The sequence below is a fragment of the Zootoca vivipara genome, chromosome 13, assembly GCF_965207765.1.
Source record: "Zootoca vivipara chromosome 13, rZooViv2.hap1.1, whole genome shotgun sequence".
Lineage (NCBI taxonomy): Eukaryota > Metazoa > Chordata > Lepidosauria > Squamata > Lacertidae > Zootoca > Zootoca vivipara.
The window spans coordinates 47521028-47541046 of NC_142596.1; the positions used below are offsets into that span (position 1 = coordinate 47521028).

The 20019-nt window shown below is 47.9% G+C and overlaps 1 protein-coding gene across 4 annotated transcripts in view; it reads right to left on the reverse strand.

Annotated features, from left to right (window-relative positions):
- LLGL1 (LLGL scribble cell polarity complex component 1) overlaps nucleotides 1-20019 on the reverse strand; it is a 79708-nt gene that overhangs the window by 3708 nt on the left and 55981 nt on the right. For 2 of the 4 annotated variants that reach the window (XM_035132325.3, XM_035132322.3), the window contains exons 11-22: nucleotides 18467-18534; nucleotides 14941-15094; nucleotides 13334-13438; nucleotides 11819-12111; nucleotides 10532-10685; nucleotides 9373-9526; nucleotides 7200-7483; nucleotides 6116-6380; nucleotides 4616-4730; nucleotides 2830-2924; nucleotides 1880-2003; nucleotides 967-1046 (exon numbers count right to left, since the gene is read on the reverse strand). In XM_035132325.3, coding sequence (XP_034988216.3) covers nucleotides 968-1046; nucleotides 1880-2003; nucleotides 2830-2924; nucleotides 4616-4730; nucleotides 6116-6380; nucleotides 7200-7483; nucleotides 9373-9526; nucleotides 10532-10685; nucleotides 11819-12111; nucleotides 13334-13438; nucleotides 14941-15094; nucleotides 18467-18534 — 1890 coding nt within the window. In that variant the 3' untranslated portion in view covers nucleotide 967. Of the gene's footprint in view, nucleotides 1-966; nucleotides 1047-1879; nucleotides 2004-2829; nucleotides 2925-4615; nucleotides 4731-6115; nucleotides 6381-7199; nucleotides 7484-9372; nucleotides 9527-10531; nucleotides 10686-11818; nucleotides 12112-13333; nucleotides 13439-14940; nucleotides 15095-18466; nucleotides 18538-20019 lie in introns of all 4 variants that reach the window. The other 2 variants (XM_035132324.3, XM_035132321.3) reach the window with 1 other exon arrangement.

Here is a 20019-nt window from a genome sequence, read left to right on the forward strand (position 1 = left end):
ATAACAAAGCCGCTTCTGGCAAACCAGAGCAGCACATGGAAATGCCGTTTAACTTCCCGCTGTGGCGGTTCCTATTTATCTACTTGCATTTTGATGTGCTTTCGAACTGCTAGGTTGGCAGGAGCTGGGACCGAGCAACGGGAGCTCACCCCGTCACAGGGATTCAAACCGCCGACCTTCTGATCAGCAAGCCCTAGGCTCAGTGGTTTAACCACAGCGCCACCTGGGTTACTCTCTCTGCTTAATAAAACCCAAAACATTGCAATAGCAATAAAATGAATGAGAAACTGAATCAGTAGGATCAAAATGTTATCCAAACTTAGGGTTGCCATACATCTGGAATTTCCCAGATTTATGTCTGGGAAAATCCAGATGTATGGCAGAAAAGGGCTTTTTTTTTTGCGGAAAAAAGCTCAACCACTTTGGGCAAAACTTAAAAAATCTCAACAATGTTGCCCCAAAAAGAGCTTTTCTTTTCACTGTTTGAAATATGGCAACCCTATCCAAACCTGCATTAGGTTTAAGTCAAATTGGCGTTGCAAAATTTGCTGTTAACCAGTTACATGCAGGCAGGCACACCATTAAGTCATATGGCAGTCAGTCACCTGATTGCCATATGACTTCAAGGACGTGTCACATGATGTCAGGCGTTTCCCATTAAGTGCAGCAAAGATTCCCGTTGCAGCTGCAAAGGAAGAACCTGCCTTTGCCGCCACAGCTGGTGTCAGGTGTGGGAATGGCAAAGGTGTTTCAACCAAAATGGACTCCTGGGTCAAATCCAGGGGACTTGCCGGTCTAATGTGGTTTCTTGCCACTGACCTATGTTAAACCCTGAAGTCTAAACAAGAACTCCCATTCTGCTCAGACCCTTCAAACTTAGCCCCGGAAAACAAAAATAGGCTTAAAAATTATGTAGGCAAGACCTGAGGCCTAGAGACCAGTCTTTTTCCTCTTCACAGGACGTACCTCATTTGATCAAGATCCCTGGCGAACGAGCCTCGTCCTCATTTATGTTCCTCAGATTCCTCTCTGCTTCCTCCGATGGCCTGCGAGAGATCAGGATTTTAACATTATTTTTTAAAAAATGTTTTCAGTCTGCGCTTTTGCCTCACAGAACCCAGGGCATGGCAGAGATGGTTATCATTTTGTCCCTAGCATTTGAGGATATACTGCCATTGAAAAAGGAGATTTACCTGTCAGTATCAAAATCATCAGGGGAACCAAGCATTATCAACCGTAACTTTTTTTTTTAATAGAAAAAAGGCATTCTAAACTAAATAACAACCACTGGAATAGTTTGTTTAGGTTTACTCCTTTGCCCATTTCACAGATTTTAAGGCAAAGTTATCAGGTCTTCCCATCATCATGCCATGTAGTTTAGATAGATGATTGAGAGAGAGAGAGAGAGAGAGAGAGATTGAGATTTCAGAACATTTGTACCCCGCTTTTCAGCCAAAATGGCCCCCAGGGCAGCTTACATACAATCAAAACAAGGTGGCTTACAATCTGAAAAAGCCCATGACACACAAGGGGAAAGGGACAGGGATGGAAGAGGAAAACCCAAAACCCAGGCGGCAATTTCTAAACAGTTGTTACTCTATTGACAAGCCGGCACAGTTCAGGGACTGGGCTTTTGGATAAGCTGATGGGAGTGAGCCTGGGACAGCTCATTCGGTAGAGCATGAGACTCTTAATCTGAGGGCCGTGGGTTCGAGCCCCACGTTGGCCAAAAGTTTCCTGCATGGCAAAGGGTTGGACTAGATGACCCTTGGCGCCCCTTCCAACTCTATGATTCTATGATTGATGTTCTCCCTCCCACAGAGGTAGTCTGATGGAATGGCTAGACAGAGATAGATCTAAGATGAGGGTGGAGACTTACGCCAAGTAATCCTTCACTTCCTCAGCGGTGATGTCTCCGGTGGTATCCAGTGGGGCGTCGATGCTGTTATTGGGTGAATCAACTGGCGTTGGAGAGAAAGAAGCTTGGTGTTCTTCCGGAGACCCTGAGGGTTGGAGAAAGGGGGAAGAACTTAAGAGAAGCCTTGATAGATCAGAATAAAGGCCCGTCCATCTCCTTCAGCCTCCTGTCCTCACCATACGGCCATTAGACCCACAAACAACAACAATTTATTATTTATACCCTGCCCATCTGGCTGGGTTTCATGAGCCACTCTGGGCGGCTCCCAACAGAATATTAAAAACACGATAAAACATCAAACATTAAAAACTTCCCTAAACAGGGCTGCCTTCAGATTTCTTCTAAAAGTCAGAGAGTTTTATCTCCTTAACATCTGGTGGGAGGGCGTTCCACTGGGCAGGTGCCACCACCAAGAAGGCCCTCTGCCTGGTTCCCTGTAGCTTCACTTCTCACCGCGAGGGAACCGCCAGAAGGCCCTCGGAGGTGGACTTCAGTGTCCGGGCTGAACGATGTGAGTGGAGATGCTCCCAGGGAACTCTAGGAATTGTAGCTTTGTGAGGGAAACAATTCTCAGCACCCTTAATAAGCTACATTTCCCACGATTCCTCAGGGGACGCCATGGCTGTTTAAAGCACAGCCAGAGCGCTTTGCATGTATGGTGCAGACATGACCCTAGAGAAATGAAACTTCTTACAAAAACTTGCCATTTTCTCAAAGAGTGGAATTAATTCACGTTTTTCAGTGGAACGGCCTGGCGAGGATAAAGCAGTTTTGAAACCGAGCGGTTTAACTTTCCCCTCAAGCTATTGGGAAAGGTCACATCAGAACTGCAGCAATGGCGGCAAACTCAGAAGAAGTCATTTTGTTCACTATTCCCTGATATTGATTAGGAAATTGGACCGTTCCCTTACGGTCGCTGCTGGCAAGGGAATGGCTGGCCTCTGATCCTTGGAGGACGTGAGTCCCGTTGGCCTGGTTCAGTTTCGGCGTTGTTGTGAAGTTGTTCCTGAAAGGACAAGGGAGCATCCTTTATTGTTACCAGGCTGGACATGACAATGTTCAAACAATTATTTAATAGCATGGTTTAAAAGCAAAATAAAATAGCAACGGTGAGGACCCCTCGAGCAAAAAGTAACTGTGGTATATGAAGGGAGGAAAGGCAGGCTTTAACCTGGGGGAGAGAGGAAGAGTTTTCGTCCCAGGGGCCGCATCCTTTCCTCAGCAACATTCTGGGGGCCACATTCCGCTGGAGGGGGAAGTGGGTGGGGCAAAAAACAAAGTGGGTGGAGCAACAGAGATGATCCCTTCTCTCCATACAATGAGGTATATTCCACCCCAACAAAAATTAAGGCTCTTCAGCCTCCATTCAGGAAAGTGAGAGGCATTAGGTAAAGGTAAAAGGTAAAGGACTCCTGGACTGTTAAGTCCAGTCAAAGGCGACGATGGGGTTGCGGCGCTTATCTCGCTTTCAGGCCGAGGGAGCCGGCGTTTGTCCACAGCTAGCTTTCTGGGTCATGTGGCCAGCAGGACTAAACCGCTTCTGGCGCAACGGAACACTGTGATGGAAACCAGAGCGCACGGAAATGCTGTTTACCTTCCCTATTTATCTACTTGCACTGGCGTGCTTTCGAACTGCTAGGTTGGCAGGAGCTGGGACAGAGCAATGGGAGCCCCCCCCTGTTGTGCAGATTTGAACCGCCAACCTTCTGATCGGCAAGCCCAAGAGGCTTAGTGGTTTAGACCACAGTACCACCCGCATCCCATAATGCGAGAGGCATTGTGATGTTTTAAGGGCACATTCGAGCTACACAAAAGCACTCAAGAAGGGTAGAGGGTCGAGCTGGTGAGGGGTGTGGCCTGAGGAGTGGGGCGGAGCCCAGGGAGATTCCTGAGGGCCACATAAGAGGCCTGGATTTGTCCCCTGAGCCTGAGGTTCCCCACCCATACATCAAACCGTTGCTCCCAGCATGGTTGTGATCGAGATCTCTTCCCCCACCCACTTCTCGACTTCCCAAGCGCTATTTGCATGAGAAACCAATTTTACTTTCAATGCAAATACCAGCTGCAGGTGTTTGTAGCAGGTGCAAAAGAGACTCAGATCTCTGGCCATTAATTTGTTTTTTCAAAAATCAATTCATGCAATTGTCAATCGTGCAGACTTCACAACGCCTCTGGTTTGCAACCGAGGGTCAATGTTTTAACACGCACGCTACCCTCCCTGTCTGTAGCCAAGGCTGTGTTTACTGCATGCGAAGGAACAACAAACATCTGATCACGATAGCAAAGACGATTAAAATCTTCTGCAGTGAGGCACGCCAAATCCTGCAGCCTGCACCAGATATGCAAATTGAACATACTTGCATGATTTCTCCCCCTTCGGCGTTAACTGATTTCTATAACTCAACACTTTCAAGCATTTTCCTCTGGTGCTTTAAGGACTAGAAACTTGACTCTGCTTTTTTAAAAAGGATCCAAGATTATCAGGAAGCAGAATTCTGTGCCCGCTGCGGTTCAGCAAAGCAACAGCATCCTGACTTTATGCACAAAGCTTCCCCTTCAGGTTTGCAGATAGTCCAGCTACGTACAAAACAAGTTTCCCCTTCTACCGTGAAATACTTTGCCTGCACTTGGAGCCATGGTGGTACCCCAATCATTTTCTTCAAAGCCACCGCTGCTGCCCAAAAGAGCCGCACTTACCCGAGGCAGGTGGAGTTGTGCACACGGCTCGTGTCCAGCCCGCACAGTGGCTCCGTGATATTCCTGGTGCTCAGGGAGAATCGCTCGAACTCCGACGGAGAGATCAAATAGAAGCCTGGAAAGAGAGGTGGGGGAGCCAACACTGATCAGTCCCTGTCCCCAATGGGAGTCACGTGGCCCCAACAGCAGAATCCACTTCCCCAGCACAGCATAACACACTGACCTTCCGGTTTTATGGGTAAACAGGACAGCTTTTATTGCCACGCATTGATCTTTTTTTAAAAATCTGACGGTTAAAATGAAAGCATTCACAACTGAAATGATTGGGAAAAGATATATAATGAGCTGAAAAAAATGTTTAAAATAACCTTTTCTTTAAAAAATCCCGAAGCCTTTCTTTTAGGAATTCTAGGCGCCGAAATCCCAAGGGAGCAAAAAAGACTATTTATGTATGTGACCACGGCTGTGTGGATGTTATTGGCCTAGAGATGGGAAGAAGATAAAAGTCCCAACCAGAGAAAAATGGCAGGTGAAGTTGATGGATTATGTCGAAATGGCTTAAGATGACCAGAGGAATCAGAAATCAGGAATACCAAAATTTTAATAAGGAATGGGGGAAATTTATAATTTTATCTTAAAAACCACTGCAAGCAACTAAAATCTTTATAGGACTGGAATAACACTTGTAGTTTAATGGACATAATGGAGAAGTAAAAGATTTGGATTATCATAAAAGATGCAGGAGGAAATGATTGACAACATGAGCCGAGGAGGGAAGTCCAGGAGATTGTTTGGAATCATCGTTTTTATGTTGTATTAAAGGTAAAGGTACCCCTGACCGTTAGGTCCAGTCGCGAACGACTCTGGGGTTGCAGCGCTCATCTCGCTCTATAGGTAGAGAAGCCGGCATTTGTCCACAGACAGGTTCCGGGTCATGTGGCTAGCATGACTAAACTGCTTCTGGCGAACCAGAGCAGCGCACGGAAACAGCGTTTACCTTCCTGCCAGAGTGGTACCTATTTATCTACTTGCACTTTGATGTGCTTTCGAACTGCTAGGTGGGCAGGAGCTGGGACCGAGCAATGGGAGCTCACTCCGTCGCAGGGATTTGAACTGCCAACCTTCTGATTGGCAAGCCCTAGGCTCTGTGGTTTAGACCACAGGGCCACCCGCACTGTGGTCTAAACATATACATGTTGTATATGTGATTGTAAAACTTTAATCTGAAAAACCAAATAAATAAATTCCAAAAGATAAAAATAAACGAGCGTTCACAACTGTGCTGGCTCGGGCTGATAGGAGTTGGAAGTCCAGAATATCTGGAAGGCTGCTCCAACTCTTTGATCACCCCTGGTCTAACTTGCCCCACCCCATGCTGCCTCCTCATTCTCAGCTTCTTCCAGGTCTAAGTGCCCCTGCCCCACGGTGCCTCTCCCCTTTCCCTCCGGGTCTAGGTCTCCCTCCTGCCCCACGGTGCCTCCTCGCTCCTGCTGGGCTCACCTTGCCCGTGTTTGGTGAAGACGCACGAGGCGATTCCGCTGATGTCCTCCTTCCGGATGCAGTCGTAGTGCACCTGCGGCCGCAGACTGGGCACCGTGAAGATGTGGATGTCCCCCAGATTGGTGAGGCACGCGAGGCAGTTCTCTGCGTAGTCCTCGCACGCCGCGCTGACAAAGTTCACCAGCCCCACTTTCCGTACCCGGCAGCCCTCGTGGGCCGTCAGCTTGAACTTGGTTTTGGCGCTGACTTTGGGCAGCGTGAAGACCTGGAGTGGGAGACAGCGGGAAGTGAGTAGGGGTAGGGTGCAAGGAGGGTGCGCAAGGCTTTAGCCCCATCCAGCTGAAGCTCCGCCCTCCCTGGCTCAGGAGGGAGCTGGTTCTCAGAAAATTCCTTTATTTTCTCCCAAACAACTGCATCTTCTCTCTCGTTCCCAGAAGCTCAACGCAAAAAAGCAGCCCCCTTGCCAAGAAGAAAGAGAGTTTGGATTTGATATCCCGCTTTAACACTACCCTAAGGAGTCTCAAAGCAGCTAACAATCTCCTTTTCCCTTCCTCCCCCACAACAAACACTCTGTGAGGTGAGTGAGGCTGAGAGACTTCAGACAAGGGTTGACTAGCTCAAGGTCACCCAGCAGCTGCATGTGGAGGAGCGGGGAAGCGAACCCGGTTCACCAGATTACGAGTCCACTGCTCTTAACCACTACACCACACTGGTGTAGTGTCCAAGCTTGCAGGACAACAGCACCCACCCATGTTTTGTTAGAATGAGCCCGATGCCTATTGCTACTGGTAGGGTAGAAGGCAGGGAGCTGACCCAGAGGAGGTGGAGAAAGAAGCAGTTGGCAGGCAGTCAATTGAGAGAGAGGGCAATGCTTTGCCTTCACTCTGAATGAGCGGTCACCTTTGGCCTTCTTCATAACTCAGCACACACACACTCAAAAAAAAAAAGGAATGCTGAGGACACTTTTCGTGAACCTCCCCAACTCAGCCCTCATAAGATTGAGGTGCTGGTGGCCCCCAAGGGTAGTAGATACCCAAATAGCTTCCTCACACCGCTAGAGATTCTGCCCCTCCCTCAAGATTACCTTGAACTGCTCTTCTGAAGCGATGAGCACTGAATGGCTGCCCTGCATGTCGGGGGCTTTGGCCAGGTCCCGCGAGACCTCGTACGGTTCCGGCAGAGGGTTCCCCCGGCCGTCTAAGACGGCGATCGACACCACGGGCGCTCTGTGCATGAGCTGGATCTCCTTGCCTAAGACCGCCTCCACCGAGCGCTCAGAAAACTTCTCCTGCGAAGGGACCTCCAGGGCGTAGGCAAACACCGAGCCAGAGTTTGTGCCGGCCCACATGGTGGGCCCATGATGCGTAGCTGTGGGGGGGGAGAGGGGAGGGGGAAGACAGGCAGTGAGAGAAGGCATCCTGCACTGAGCCGAGGGCTGGGATGGATGACCTCCCAGGTCCCTCTCAGTGCTACGATTCTAAGTGATGAGTGCGACACCAAGTGACAAAGGGCCAAGAACCTTCCTCACTTGGGCTTTCCAAGTCAGTGGCAGATTCTTGCTCAGAGGGGTTTCCTGGCAGATCAAAGTGTGTTGTGCCCCTCCTGGTAGAGGGAAAAAAAATCATTCACAGGGTAGCTTATTCTGTTTTCATCACATTTCGAGAACTGGTTTGGAAACCTTTCATCACATGTAGTGGAACTGTAAGGCAGTAAAAGGATTTTGGGAAATGATATAGAATGAGTTGAAAAAAATGTTTAAAATAACCTTTCTTTAAAAAAAGCCCTGAAGCCTTCCTTTTAGGAATTCTAGGTGCCGAAATCTCAAGGGAGCAGAAAAGACTATTTATGTATGCAACCACGGCTGCACAGATGTTATTGACACAAAGATGAAAAGAAGATAAAGTCCCAATCAGAGAAGAATGGCAAATCAAGGTGATGGATTATGCCGAAATGGCTTAAGATGACCGGAAGAATCAGAAATCAGGAATACCAAAATTTTAATAAGGAATGGGGGGAAATTATAACTAGTCTTAATGACCATTGTAAACAATTAAAATCATTAGTAGGACTGGAATATCACTTGTGGTTTAAGGGTGAATTTGGGATACAATGGAGATGTACAAGATTTGGATCATCATAAAAGATGCGGGAGGAAATTATTTATAACAGGACCCATGAAGGAGAGGATGGAAGTCCAGGAGATTCCGTGGAATCTTGTTTTTATGATTTATGTTTGATACATCTCTCTAAAACTTTAATTTGAAAAATCAAATAAATAAATTTATTTTTAAAAGGGGGGTGGGGAAAGAAACTTCAGCTGGTGAAGAATTCAGCGGCCAGGTGGCTCACCGGAGCAAGACGGTTTGAGCATATTTCACCGATCCTGGTCCGACTGCACTGGCTACCAATTAGTTTCCGGGCCCAATTCAAAGTGCTGGTTTTGACTGATAAAGCCTTAAAAGGCTCAGGATTGCAATACCTCAAGGACTGCCTCTCCCCATATGAATCAACCTGCATGCTGCAACCGTCCTCTGAGGCCCTTCTTCATGTGCCTTGGACTCCATGAGAGGTCTGGAGGGTAGTAACACGAGAACAGGCCTTTCCTGCAGAGGCTCCCCATTTGTGGAATGCTCTCCCCAGGGAAGCCCGCCTGGTGCCTTCATTTCTTATCTTTAGGTGCCAGGCAAAAACCTTCCTTTTCAACCAGGCCTTTGGCGGATTAAACCATCAGGCCTTTTAAACTGTGTGTGTGAGGTATTGATTTTGTTTGCTGTTATGTATTTTTGTTTTTATATTGCAAACGGCTCTGTGATCTTCGGATGAAGGGCAGAATAGAAATTTTATTATTATTTTTAATAATAGCGGAACTATAGCGGAATACAAGTTTAGCGCTCATTTCCATATGGTTTACAAATGGGTTTCCCCCCCCCCCGAAAGTAAGTAACACAAAAACGAGAACTTTCGTTCCAGAAATGGCTTTTGCGTCGCATGAAAGTTCAAATATAATGCAGAACTAAGAGTTTGCAAAATGTAGTGAGAGCGGAATAAAGTGCCGTTCGAACGTGCCAAGTGACCAATTCCAGGACTGAGGCTGCCAGCCTTTCCCAACTAGGTGCCCTTCAGGCGCTGTCAAACTACAACTCCCATCATCCCTTGCCACCAGACATGGGTGCCTGGGACTGTTGGGCAGTAGAGTACCTGCCATTCCAGACTCCAGTCCCTTTCCACCCGTGTTGCAACCTCTTCCTACTCCTTACCGTCTCGGAGGAAGGTATCGGCGAAGTAGAGGCAGCGCACGACTCCCGACAACGAGTCATCAGCTGAGCGGGGTTCAATCCGCCGCTGAACGGGGGTCATCTCCACCTCGTGGGGGCCGGGCTGCTCAGCCAGGTGGGCATTTGCCTCCTGCACCTGACGGGGGCGAGAGAGGAGGGGGGAGGCAGATTCGTGTCAAGCCATCGCCAGAGATGAGAAACAGTCAGAGTGATGCTTCAAAAACAGTTCTGCGCCCCCCCCCCTGCTCTACAATAGCACTTTCCCCATCCATCCCCAACTATCTCCACGACATTCCAAGGGTATGTTTAGCCTGGAAAAGAGAAGATTAAGGGGTGATATGATAGCCATGTTCAAATATATAAAAGGATGTCATATAGAGGAGGGAGAAAGGTTGTTTTCTGCTGCTCCAGAGAAGCGGACACGGATCAATGTATTCAAACTACAAGAAAGAAGATTCCACCTAAACATTAGGAAGAACTTCCTGACAGTAAGAGCTGTTCGGCAGTGGAATTTGCTACCAAGGAGTGTGGTGGAGTCTCCTTCTTTGGAGGTCTTTAAGCAGAGGCTTGACAGGCGTATGTCAAGAATGCTTTGATGGTGTTTCCTGCTTGGCAGGGGGTTGGACTGGATGGCCCTTGTGGTCTCTTCCAACTCTATGATTCCATGATTCCCGGTTTGGCCCATTTTTTATCTTCCGTTTATCTTTTTATTCTGTTCTCCTCTTGAGACTGCTGGACTCTGACTCATCCTTGACCACTGGCCTTGTTGGCTAGGGGCCACTGGGAGTTAGTCAGAGTCCAGCAACATCCAAAAGGTTCCCCCTGATCTAGCCCAATACTGCCTACCTTGACCGGCAGCTGTTCTCCACTCCGTTTTCCGCCTTTGCCAGGCTCCTTTTCCCCGGGAGGCGGAGCCATTTCCCCTTTCTCCAATCAGGGCCTTTTGAGGTGCAGCCCCTTACAAGAAGCATCTCTCCCCCCAAACTGGGAAACGAAAAGGCTCCCTTGCTGGTGCCGCGTCTATACACCAGTCCCAGAACCTCAACCTCTCTCTTCCCTCCTTCCCAAACCTTTGTTAGGGTTTAACCCAGAACTCGAATCCGCAGCTTTCCTAACTGGGCACGCGCCCCAGTCCACTCACCTTGCTTGAGGGGCTGCTAGTGTTGACCCTCTTCTTCCCGGACACCCTGCTCTTGCGGATCCTGCGGAATGACTGCCGGAGAGACTTCTTCAGGGATTTCACCCGAGACAGAGGCCCCTCCATGGCGAGGGAGTCGTTGGGGTGCAGCGTGCACCTGTTTGAGAGACAGCAGCAGCAGGGTGGGTTTTATTTAAATCAAATCGATTTAAATCACGATTAAAATCACTAGTCAGTAAGACTTGATTTCAATCATTTTTTTACAGGAAAAAATCATTCTTGCTGGTACAATCTTAATATTTACAACCAGATGAAGGTTTCATTTTTGGAATAATACATTTTCAGAGTAGTTTTTACAGTTATATCAAAAAATTCTAATTTGGTTATACTATTAGAAATACATAGACAGGTAATTATGAAATTATGGTGAGTTTTAATAAGTTAACTGTTATTAAACAGTTATTAAACTGTTATTAAACGGTTAACTTCTGTTGGAAGCCGCCCATAGTGGCTGGGGAAACTCCTCCAGATGGGCGGGGTATAAATAAAAAATTATTATTATTATCATTATCATCATCATTATTATTATTATTATTATTTATATGAGGACAACTTTTCTGCTCTACTTTATGGGACGGAGAAAAATAATCATTTCCTTAATAACAATTTAAACAATTTATTTAACTTCATAGCATATGTATCCATGTTTGTTAACTGATGTGGTTAAACGGGGTTTTTTTTTAAATAAAAAAACCCCTTAAGACTGAGTTTTAGCACACATGAAAAACTTAAAACAAATCCTTATTTCCTGTTGAAGCGCCTTTGGACTATACTGTAACTGAAACAGAAAGCTATCTTTAGAAAGATTTTTCCTCCAAAAGCATTTCATTTTTAAACTCCAATTTAAATTTAAAAAAATCCGATTTTTTTAAAAATTTCAAATTCTTTTTAAAAAGAGGCTGCAAAACCACCCTTTTAATTAAAGGGAAGTTGTTGCCTAAAGATGGCTTTCCTGGAGAGAGTGAGGGGCCACCACCGAGGCGGCTGGTTCTGGCGTTGCCACCTTCCAGGCCTGCAAAGGGGAGGCACATGAAGAAGAGCATCAGATGATGACCACAGGATACGGGGCAGTTCACGTGGGGAGAGACAAGCCTGTGAGTTAGTGGGGTCCTGAGCCCACTACATGGTCAAAACCAGCACTCGTGAATTGAGCCCAGATACTAACTGCTTGAGGATTAAAATGAAGGTGCTCGGTGCTTTCACCTTAAAAGTCACCCCCCCACCCCCTACCTGGCCAGCACAGAGTTCCTCCGGTAGTAATCGTACACCCCAAAACCGTGGCTGGTCCCGAAAGCCACCAGGTTCCACTCAGAGTGCAGCGTGACGGCTGTCACGGCCGCCGGGGGCATGCACTGGACGAGGACGCTGGGTTGGAAGCCCGGGGCAAAGGCGAGGGAGCCGTTCTTGGGGGCAAGGCGGTCGTGGCCCTTCCACGTGAAGCCCTCGCGGTCCTGGAGGAGGTCGACCACGGCCACATTGATCAGGTGCTCTGACTTTTCATCGGCGAGCTCCATCACCAGCACCTGCCACGGAGGGGGAGCAGAAAGGCGGGGATCAGGGACAAGAGGAAGCTGCTTCTTAGTTTCACACGGGGTGTGTGTGAGCGCAGCGTGACCCTATGTCACAGGAGCAGTCATCGCATAGTCACCAATCGCATGGTTCAAAGATGGAGTTACGGCTTTATTAGCAAGCACACAACCTCCGAGTGTCAGGCCTAGTGAGCACAGCAGCTCGGTCTCCCTTTTTTGTATATAGTTTTTATTAAATTTTCTGTTTTACAATTTAAGATACTCATTTAAACATCCTTAAAATATCAATGACTTCCCTTCTTCTCTTTCCATGGTTCATTTTGCGTATCATAAATCCCTACAAATTTTTACAAAAACTAAACCACTATTGCATCCATCAAAACTTATTTACACTGTTGAACTCATCTTAATGCTGCCAATGTTTCCAAGCGTACACAATTATCCCCCATATATTCAATAAACGTTTTCCAATCTTCTCTAAATGTATGTTCTTCTTGTTCTCTTATTCTATATGTTAAGTCTGCAAGCTGCGCATATTCTGTCAACTTAAGTTGCTATTCTTCTTTAGTTGGGACCTCGCTTGTTTTCCACAAAACACGGACCGGACCGCCTGTAGTGGCATACATAAATAACCTTTTTTGACACCTGGGAATTTCACACAGCAGCTCATTTGAGTGCCACACTTCCGTTTTGAGTGTTACGCTGAGGTCTGTCTGTTTTTGCTATTTATTTTGCGTTTTTGTTTTTGTGGCTCTTTTTGTTTTGCTTTTGTAACTGTGTGGAACCCAGTTCAGCTATTGATTGATTGTGTGATTGCACACATTGTTTATTGCTTTCATTTTATGGATCAATGGTCTCGTTACGATAGTAAGATTCATGTTAAATTGCTGTTTTGGGGGTTGTTTTTAAAAGTCTGGAACAGATTAATCAGTTTTGCATGACTTTCTATGGGAAAACGCGCCTTGGTTTTGGAGCGGGCTTCCGGAACGGATTCAGTTTGAGAACCAAGGTACCACTGTATCAGCACAATGACCTGGAACCCAGCATGACAATGTGGTTGCTTAAGCAGAGGTCTGACATGCTGTTGGCCGCCTGCCCTCATCAGTTGCCCGGCCGCTGCCTTCAGCACCAGCTGGAGCTTCCAGGCCAGCAGGTGTGGGCAGGTTACGAGGGATTGCACCCCGGGGCTCAGAAAAATTACGCCTTTCCCAGTTACCTGCCCTGCTGTGCCGGCCACCACCATCTTAGCTGTGTATTTGCACAAAGCAATCTTCTGAATCCCCAGCCTGGGGTCATCGCTGTAAGGGTCGAAGCAGCCAACCTGGAGGACAAATATCCATTCATTCATTTCCAGAGAGAGAGAGGAGGATATGAAGATCAGAGCCACACAATTCCCTCTATAAGAAGAAAGCAATCAAGCGCTGTATATATTGGAGCATGTGTTCGTATGACGGGAGTAGAGGACAGCTCACAATGGGCCTCTTTCTGCAGTGTTTCATCAAACCGCGTGAACCAAGTTTCCCAAACTGGTTGATACCGAGAACACCGCCCCCTCCCCCCACGGTCCATGGGGCAAAAAGGGCCTGGGGTAGAAAAGATGCCTTGCCCTCGATGAGCAAGCTTGAAAATGTTCTGCATTTTTTTTAAAAAAACAACAACAACAACGCAGTATATACTTTTACGTAGTAGGTGAGGTTCAGACTATGAAAGTTTGCATCCAGCTCAAAAGCTGCAGCGACGCACTTCCTCCACATGGGGGCACAATTCCACAAGCATTAGCCAAATCTTTTTTAGAAAAGAGAACCGATTTTAAATTCCTTTAGAAACGAGCGAGACAAGATAATGAGTACCGACATAGCAGAAATCAACACAGATCAACCTGCTTCTCTACTCCGACGCTCCATCGACACTGTGCATTCAAAGCCGTACCCTGCCACTTGCAAGAGCCGTCAGTTCCCCCAAAGAACCCTGGGAGCTGTAGTTTGTTAAGGGAGCAGAGACACACACCCCCATTCCTCTGAAAGAGCTACAATTCCCAGAACTCCCTGGGAAGAGGGACTTACTGGCAACCTGCTATTGGACTGCAGGCATAAAACAAAGATTTCTCCCCCAAGCAAGGTAACAGTAACGTTTGTTTGTTTGTTTGTTTGTTGTGTTCATAATGTTTGGTTGTTGTTGTTGGTGGTGGTGCCCCACCCATCTGACTGGGTTGCCCCAGTCCCTCTGGGTGGCTCCCAACAGATAAAAGAGCACACTAAAACATCAAACATTAAAAATGTCCCAATACAGGGCTGCCTTCAGATGTCTTCCGAAGCTCATACAGTGGTGCCTCGCTTAACGAATGCCCTGCTTAACGAAATTTCCGCTTAACGAAAGGTTTTTTCTTGTAGAGGTTGCCTCGCTAGACGAATTTGTTTTCCAAAAAATATCGTCTAGCGAATCGCGGTTTCCCATAGGAATGCATTGAAATTCAATTAATGCGTTCCTATGGGCAAAAAAAAATTCAAAAAAAATTCAATGCATTCCTATGGGATTCGCCAGACGAATTTTTCGTTATAAGAAAAGACCCATGGAACGAATTAAATTCGTCTAGCGAAGCACCACTGTATAATTATTTATCTTCGGAGCTGGACCTCAGTGTCCGGGCAGAACGATGGGGATGGAAGGCAATGGGAGGCTCTCTATCCATACCTATTGAACCACACAGCTCAAGAGACACAGAGCTACTGTGAGGCAAGAGTCGTCACTCTGCCCCAATGAGCAAAGGGCCCCCATCCGATCCCCTACCATGAGAGCACAGGCATTTGGAGGGGGGGTTGTTACCTTCCGGAAGGGCGGCCAGTCCTCCTCGCAAGACTGGTTCAGGCTATCGTTGTGCTCACAGTCCGTCTGGAAAATGTTGGCCGTGCCCAGCTTGTACAGCGGCTTGAGGGAGACTCCCGAAGCGTCCCAAAACCGAACCGTGCCGTCTTCATGCCTGTGGAGAGGAAGGTTGTTTTTGGCAAAGGCTGGTTGTGGGGAAAATATCTGTAAGATCGTGAGAAGAGTCTTGCTGGGTCAGGCCAGGCCAGGCCAGGCCAGGCTCCTGTTCTCGCGGTGGCCAAACAGATGCTCATTCTGGGAAACCCACAAGTAAGGCCTGAGACCCCCACAAAAGCCCTCTCGTGGCTGGTGAATCCCCAGAGCTGAGGCACGTGTGAGAAGAGGAAGCTGAATTAGATGGGCCTGCTCCCACAGCTTCTCATGTTCTTCTTACCTGGGACTCTCTTAGCTTGGTTCCGAGAAGGAATTTGTTGGCATCTGTCTCAAGAGGCAATGGAGTGTCTCCGAGGGTGAAGTCAAACCGCTGCGTTAGCAGCACCCAAGTAACCTCCCCAGGGTGCAAACTTGGACAGTGTGCAAGGAGGTCCAGTGCTGCCCAGATGTCAAGCCTCCCCCCCCCCAACCCGGCCTCACTGATGGGGTTCAAAGGAAAGCAGTGCAATATGTTTTGCGCCAGCTTGACTGCAGGAGTTGCTGGAAGGAGGCATCCAACCATCTTAGGGACTCCTCTCCGGATTTGTGTAAGGTTGGCCCCTTAGCCCAGGCATGTCCACAGTCCGTTTGGGGGGCCTAATCCGGCCTGCCGGTCTGTTCAATCCGGCCCCTGAAGCAGTTCGTCTCCTGGGGTAAAATCCTAAAGAAACCTCAGCAACTTTGGTCGGCCCTCACAGCCCTTCACTTCATCACATCTGGCCCTCTTTGAAAAAGGTTTGGAAACCACTGCCTTAGCCTTTGCTTCTCCCAAAGGTATCCCACAAGGCGGAATACTTGCAACTTGTTTCAGCTGCGTGGAACCTTTCGGCCTCCAGGCGCTGCTGAACTACAACTCCCATCATCCCTGGCCATGTTTTCTGGAAGTGGAATGCTGGGAGTGGAAGTTCAGTAAGACTTGCAGGGCCAGAGGTCCCCGCCCCCCCCAACCTGGTGTGCATGCTTATTGTAGTGGAACCTAGCGGAACCTGTTCCCATTTTTTGTTTTTTTTTTACAAATGGCAAGGAGTAAATTGCACACTCTCCTCCTCCTGCACAGACTCTCATCTGGCGCCTAGGCCAGATGTGGCTAACCTCTGGCTAACCTCAGGTACCATCGCACTACAATTCCCATCAGGTCCAGCCAGCATTAATGGTGGCCAAGGATGACGGCAGATGTGGTTCAGCATCAACAACACACCCACCCCACACATTCTGCAGATTTGTGCACAAATGGCCTCAGCTGGCAGAAGAAAAGTGATTTTCCCACAAATTATTCCAGCTGCAAGAATCTGGGGGTGCCAATATGTTGACAACTCTGTCCTTGACAGCATTACAGCGAATATATTCAGCTCGGCTAACTCACCCCCCCCACTATGAAACCAAACTCTGCCCAGTGCAGAGAGGAGATGCGATCTTTTTGCAAACACACTTTTCCAATCATCTGATCTCTTCCCGACTTCTTCCTTTGCCCCTCGAAAGCAAAACCTGAAAAGTCCTGGTTTTTTATTATTATTTCCGCACGCTGGAGGAATTTGGGAGGCGCAGACGCCAAATATTACCAGATTGCCCTTGGCGGGCGAGAGAAAAAGAGAGCGAGTTAAGAAAATGAGATCAGGTTGCAATTGGTTTTGGCAGCGCGACTCAAAAGGCTTTATAACAGTCCCCTCATGCGGCAGTTGGGAAAGAGAAGGAAAATACAGGGAGGAGAAACCACCCCATTGGAATAGATTTCTCTAGTCTTCTCCCCCTCACTCTGCTATCTCAACCAGGAAAAAAGAATCCATAACAAGTGACTCATTGCACATTTCGGTTGTAAGAAGCACATTGTTTATTATGGCCTCTCTAATCCTTGCAATCATGTCTCTAAGGTAGGACCACACTGATTATCCCCATTTTGCAGGTGGGAGGGCGGAGAGAACTGAACGGGCGGTTTGTGTGAGGTGGCCAAAAGACCCCCAACTCACAGCTCATGTAAGAACCGAACGGGCCACTTCCTGCCCAGAGAGACTACCGCAGGTTGGCTGCAAGCCAGGATCTGGCCGGCTTGCTTCAACTTCCCTACCTTTGAAGCCTCTGCTTGGGCCTGAACATCTGCTGCCTCTGGCTAGCGAAACCTTGGCTCCACTCCCCAAGGGGGAAAGTGAAGAAGACTGGACCACGTAACGCTTGACACCAAGCAGCTCAGGAGTTGCCAAGAGCAAAGGAAGGAAACGAGAGGGGGAAACCCTCAACAAGGACAACTGATGCATTCTTGCCAGGCAGCCAAAGCAAAAGGGGTGGGGGGGGTGGGATTCTCACTACACCCAAGGAGAAGTGTCTCAACCACAGAGCGGGGGGCGGGGGGGATTCTTCCTGTTCCAAATTTGCGCTTCCAGAAACTGGACGATGCTTTATACAAACAAAGTGCACCTTGCACTCCAACTCTTAAAAACTGCTGAAAGCTCTTCTATTCCATTAGTTTAGAAAGCATCTGCCCCTTACGGTTAGCTGATTTCAAGCTGCAACACATTTTTACATGGCTTTTGCTGTATGATTTTGTGCATCATTGTTATAAACCACTAGGTGTTTTCTTACTACTACTACTACTACTACTATTAATAATAGTGATATGTAATTGTAAAAAATAAAAATATGCAAAGTAGGACCTGAGCAACATAAGAAATCTTAAGTTGTTTAAATCGGTCCGAAAGCAGATAAACTGCAATGAAAATGAATTGCTTATTATATATTTTAAAAAGAGCATGGTTGATAACATTCCCTCGATTTAAATGCGTAGTGCAGATGAGGCCTGGGAGCCCCCAAAGTTGTAGGGCAGTGCTTCTCAAACTTGGGTCTCTGGTTTGGACTACAACTCCCATCATCCCTAGCTAGCAGGACCAGTGGCCAGGGATGATGGGAATTGTAGTCCAAAAGCAGCTGGAGATCCAAATTTGGGGAAACCCTGGTCTACACACTGACTGGCAGCGCGTCTCCAAGATTTCAGACGGAGTCCTTCCCAGCCCTAACAGGAGAAGCTATCGGGAATTGAACCTGGGACTTCCGTGCATGCAAGGCAGGTGTTTAGCTACCGAGTTGTGGCCCTTCCCCAATCTCACAGAGCTGGCATCCTCGAGTAACTGCTGGACCACAGCTCTCACCCCCACCACGCTGGCAGGTGGCGATGGCAGCCGAACACCATCTGACGGGGCCCCAGCTTGAAGGGAGGTTGCTCTCAAACACCCTGCCTCAGCTGCCTTCTGCTTTAAGGTGTACTGCGTGTATGGGATTCGCACTCGGCACAAACAACATTACTCAGGAGGAGGACAGCCTGGGGAGAAACCAAAACACAACGTACCCGGTCAAGAGAAGCCCCCGTTGGGTGGGTTCCTGTGCAAGGTTCCTCCCTCCGTTAATGGGCCAGTTCTGCTAAGAGAGAGAGAGATGGAGACAAATGTGGGAAAAGAGAATTGTGGCCAGAGTGCCACCCTTTATCCAAAGACCCCCGGTTTGCATGCATAGCAGGCCCCACAATGGGCTACAACAATTCAAAACTCAGAATTAAAAACTACATAACACAAGAATATGGCGGCTCCTGCAAACACACATCTCAGGGTGCCCAAGACCAGGATGCTAAAGCGGTGTGTTTTCATCATCTGCCGAAAGCCATATACAATGGTACCTCTACTTACGAATAACTCTACTTACGAATGTTTCTACTTACAAATGGAACTCCGTCCGCCATCTTGGATGCGGTTTAGATAGGATTTTTTCTACTTACGAATTTTTAGATAGGGTTGCTTCGACTTACGAATTTTTTCTCCCAATGCATTCCTATGGGATTCGACTTACAAATTTTTTCGACTTACGAATCTGTGTTCGGAACACATTAAATTCGTAAGTAGAGGTACCACTGTAATGAAGAAGCCAAGCGCCACCTCTATAGGCAGGGAATTCCACCACCATTCTGTAATATTTCCCCCCACTTTGTAATCTATAGCCATTGTGGCTATGAGCTGTTGAAAGGTTGATCCTCCATGAATCTGCCTAATCCCCTTTCAAAGCCTTCTACACTGATAGCCATTGCTATATCTTGCAGCGTTGAGTTCCGCAGTTCAGCTGGAGAAAGTGTAGTGTATACTCCCAAGAGAAGCTAGACGGGCTCCCAGGCTTTGGAAACTAAGGTGCAGCCATTGCTGGGCTGCTGTCTGGGCAAAATGGGCCAGTCAAAGCCTCGTTTAGCTGGCCAGTCGAAGCCGTTCCCAAGATGTGGCCACGACCACATGCCGACAGCTTCTAGGAGCCACAGGTGAGAGCTGAGTGGAGGGTGGGGACCAAAGGTGGGCAAACTATCCCAGAAGGAGCACAATGTGTCCCTCACCAGAATTACTATCCCTCCCCTAATTCAGATGTCCTGGGCACAGAAGTATTTAGTCTCTGTCTCGCCAGAGTGGTGCCTGCTCTAGTTATCTCTCACTTGGACTACTGCAGTGCGCTCTATGTGGGGCTACCTTTGAAGGTGACACAGAAATGGCAACTAATCCAGAATGCGGCAGCTAGACTGGTGACTGGGAGTGGAGACCACATAGCACTGGTCCTGAAAGACCTACACTGGCTCCCAGTACATTTCTGAGCACAATTCAAAGTGTTGGTGCTGACCTTTAAAGCCCTAAACGGCCTCAGCCCAGGATACCTGAAGGAGCATCCCCACTTCCATCGTTCTGCCCGGACACTGAGGTCCAGCTCTGAGGGCCTTCTGGTGGTTCCCTCACTGCGAGAAGTGAGGTTACAGAGAACCAGGCAGAGGACCTTCTCAGTGGTGGCACCTGTCCTGTAGAATGCCCTCCTATCAGATGTCAAGGAAATAAACAACTATCTGACTTCTGAAGGCAGCCCTGTTTAGGGAAGTTT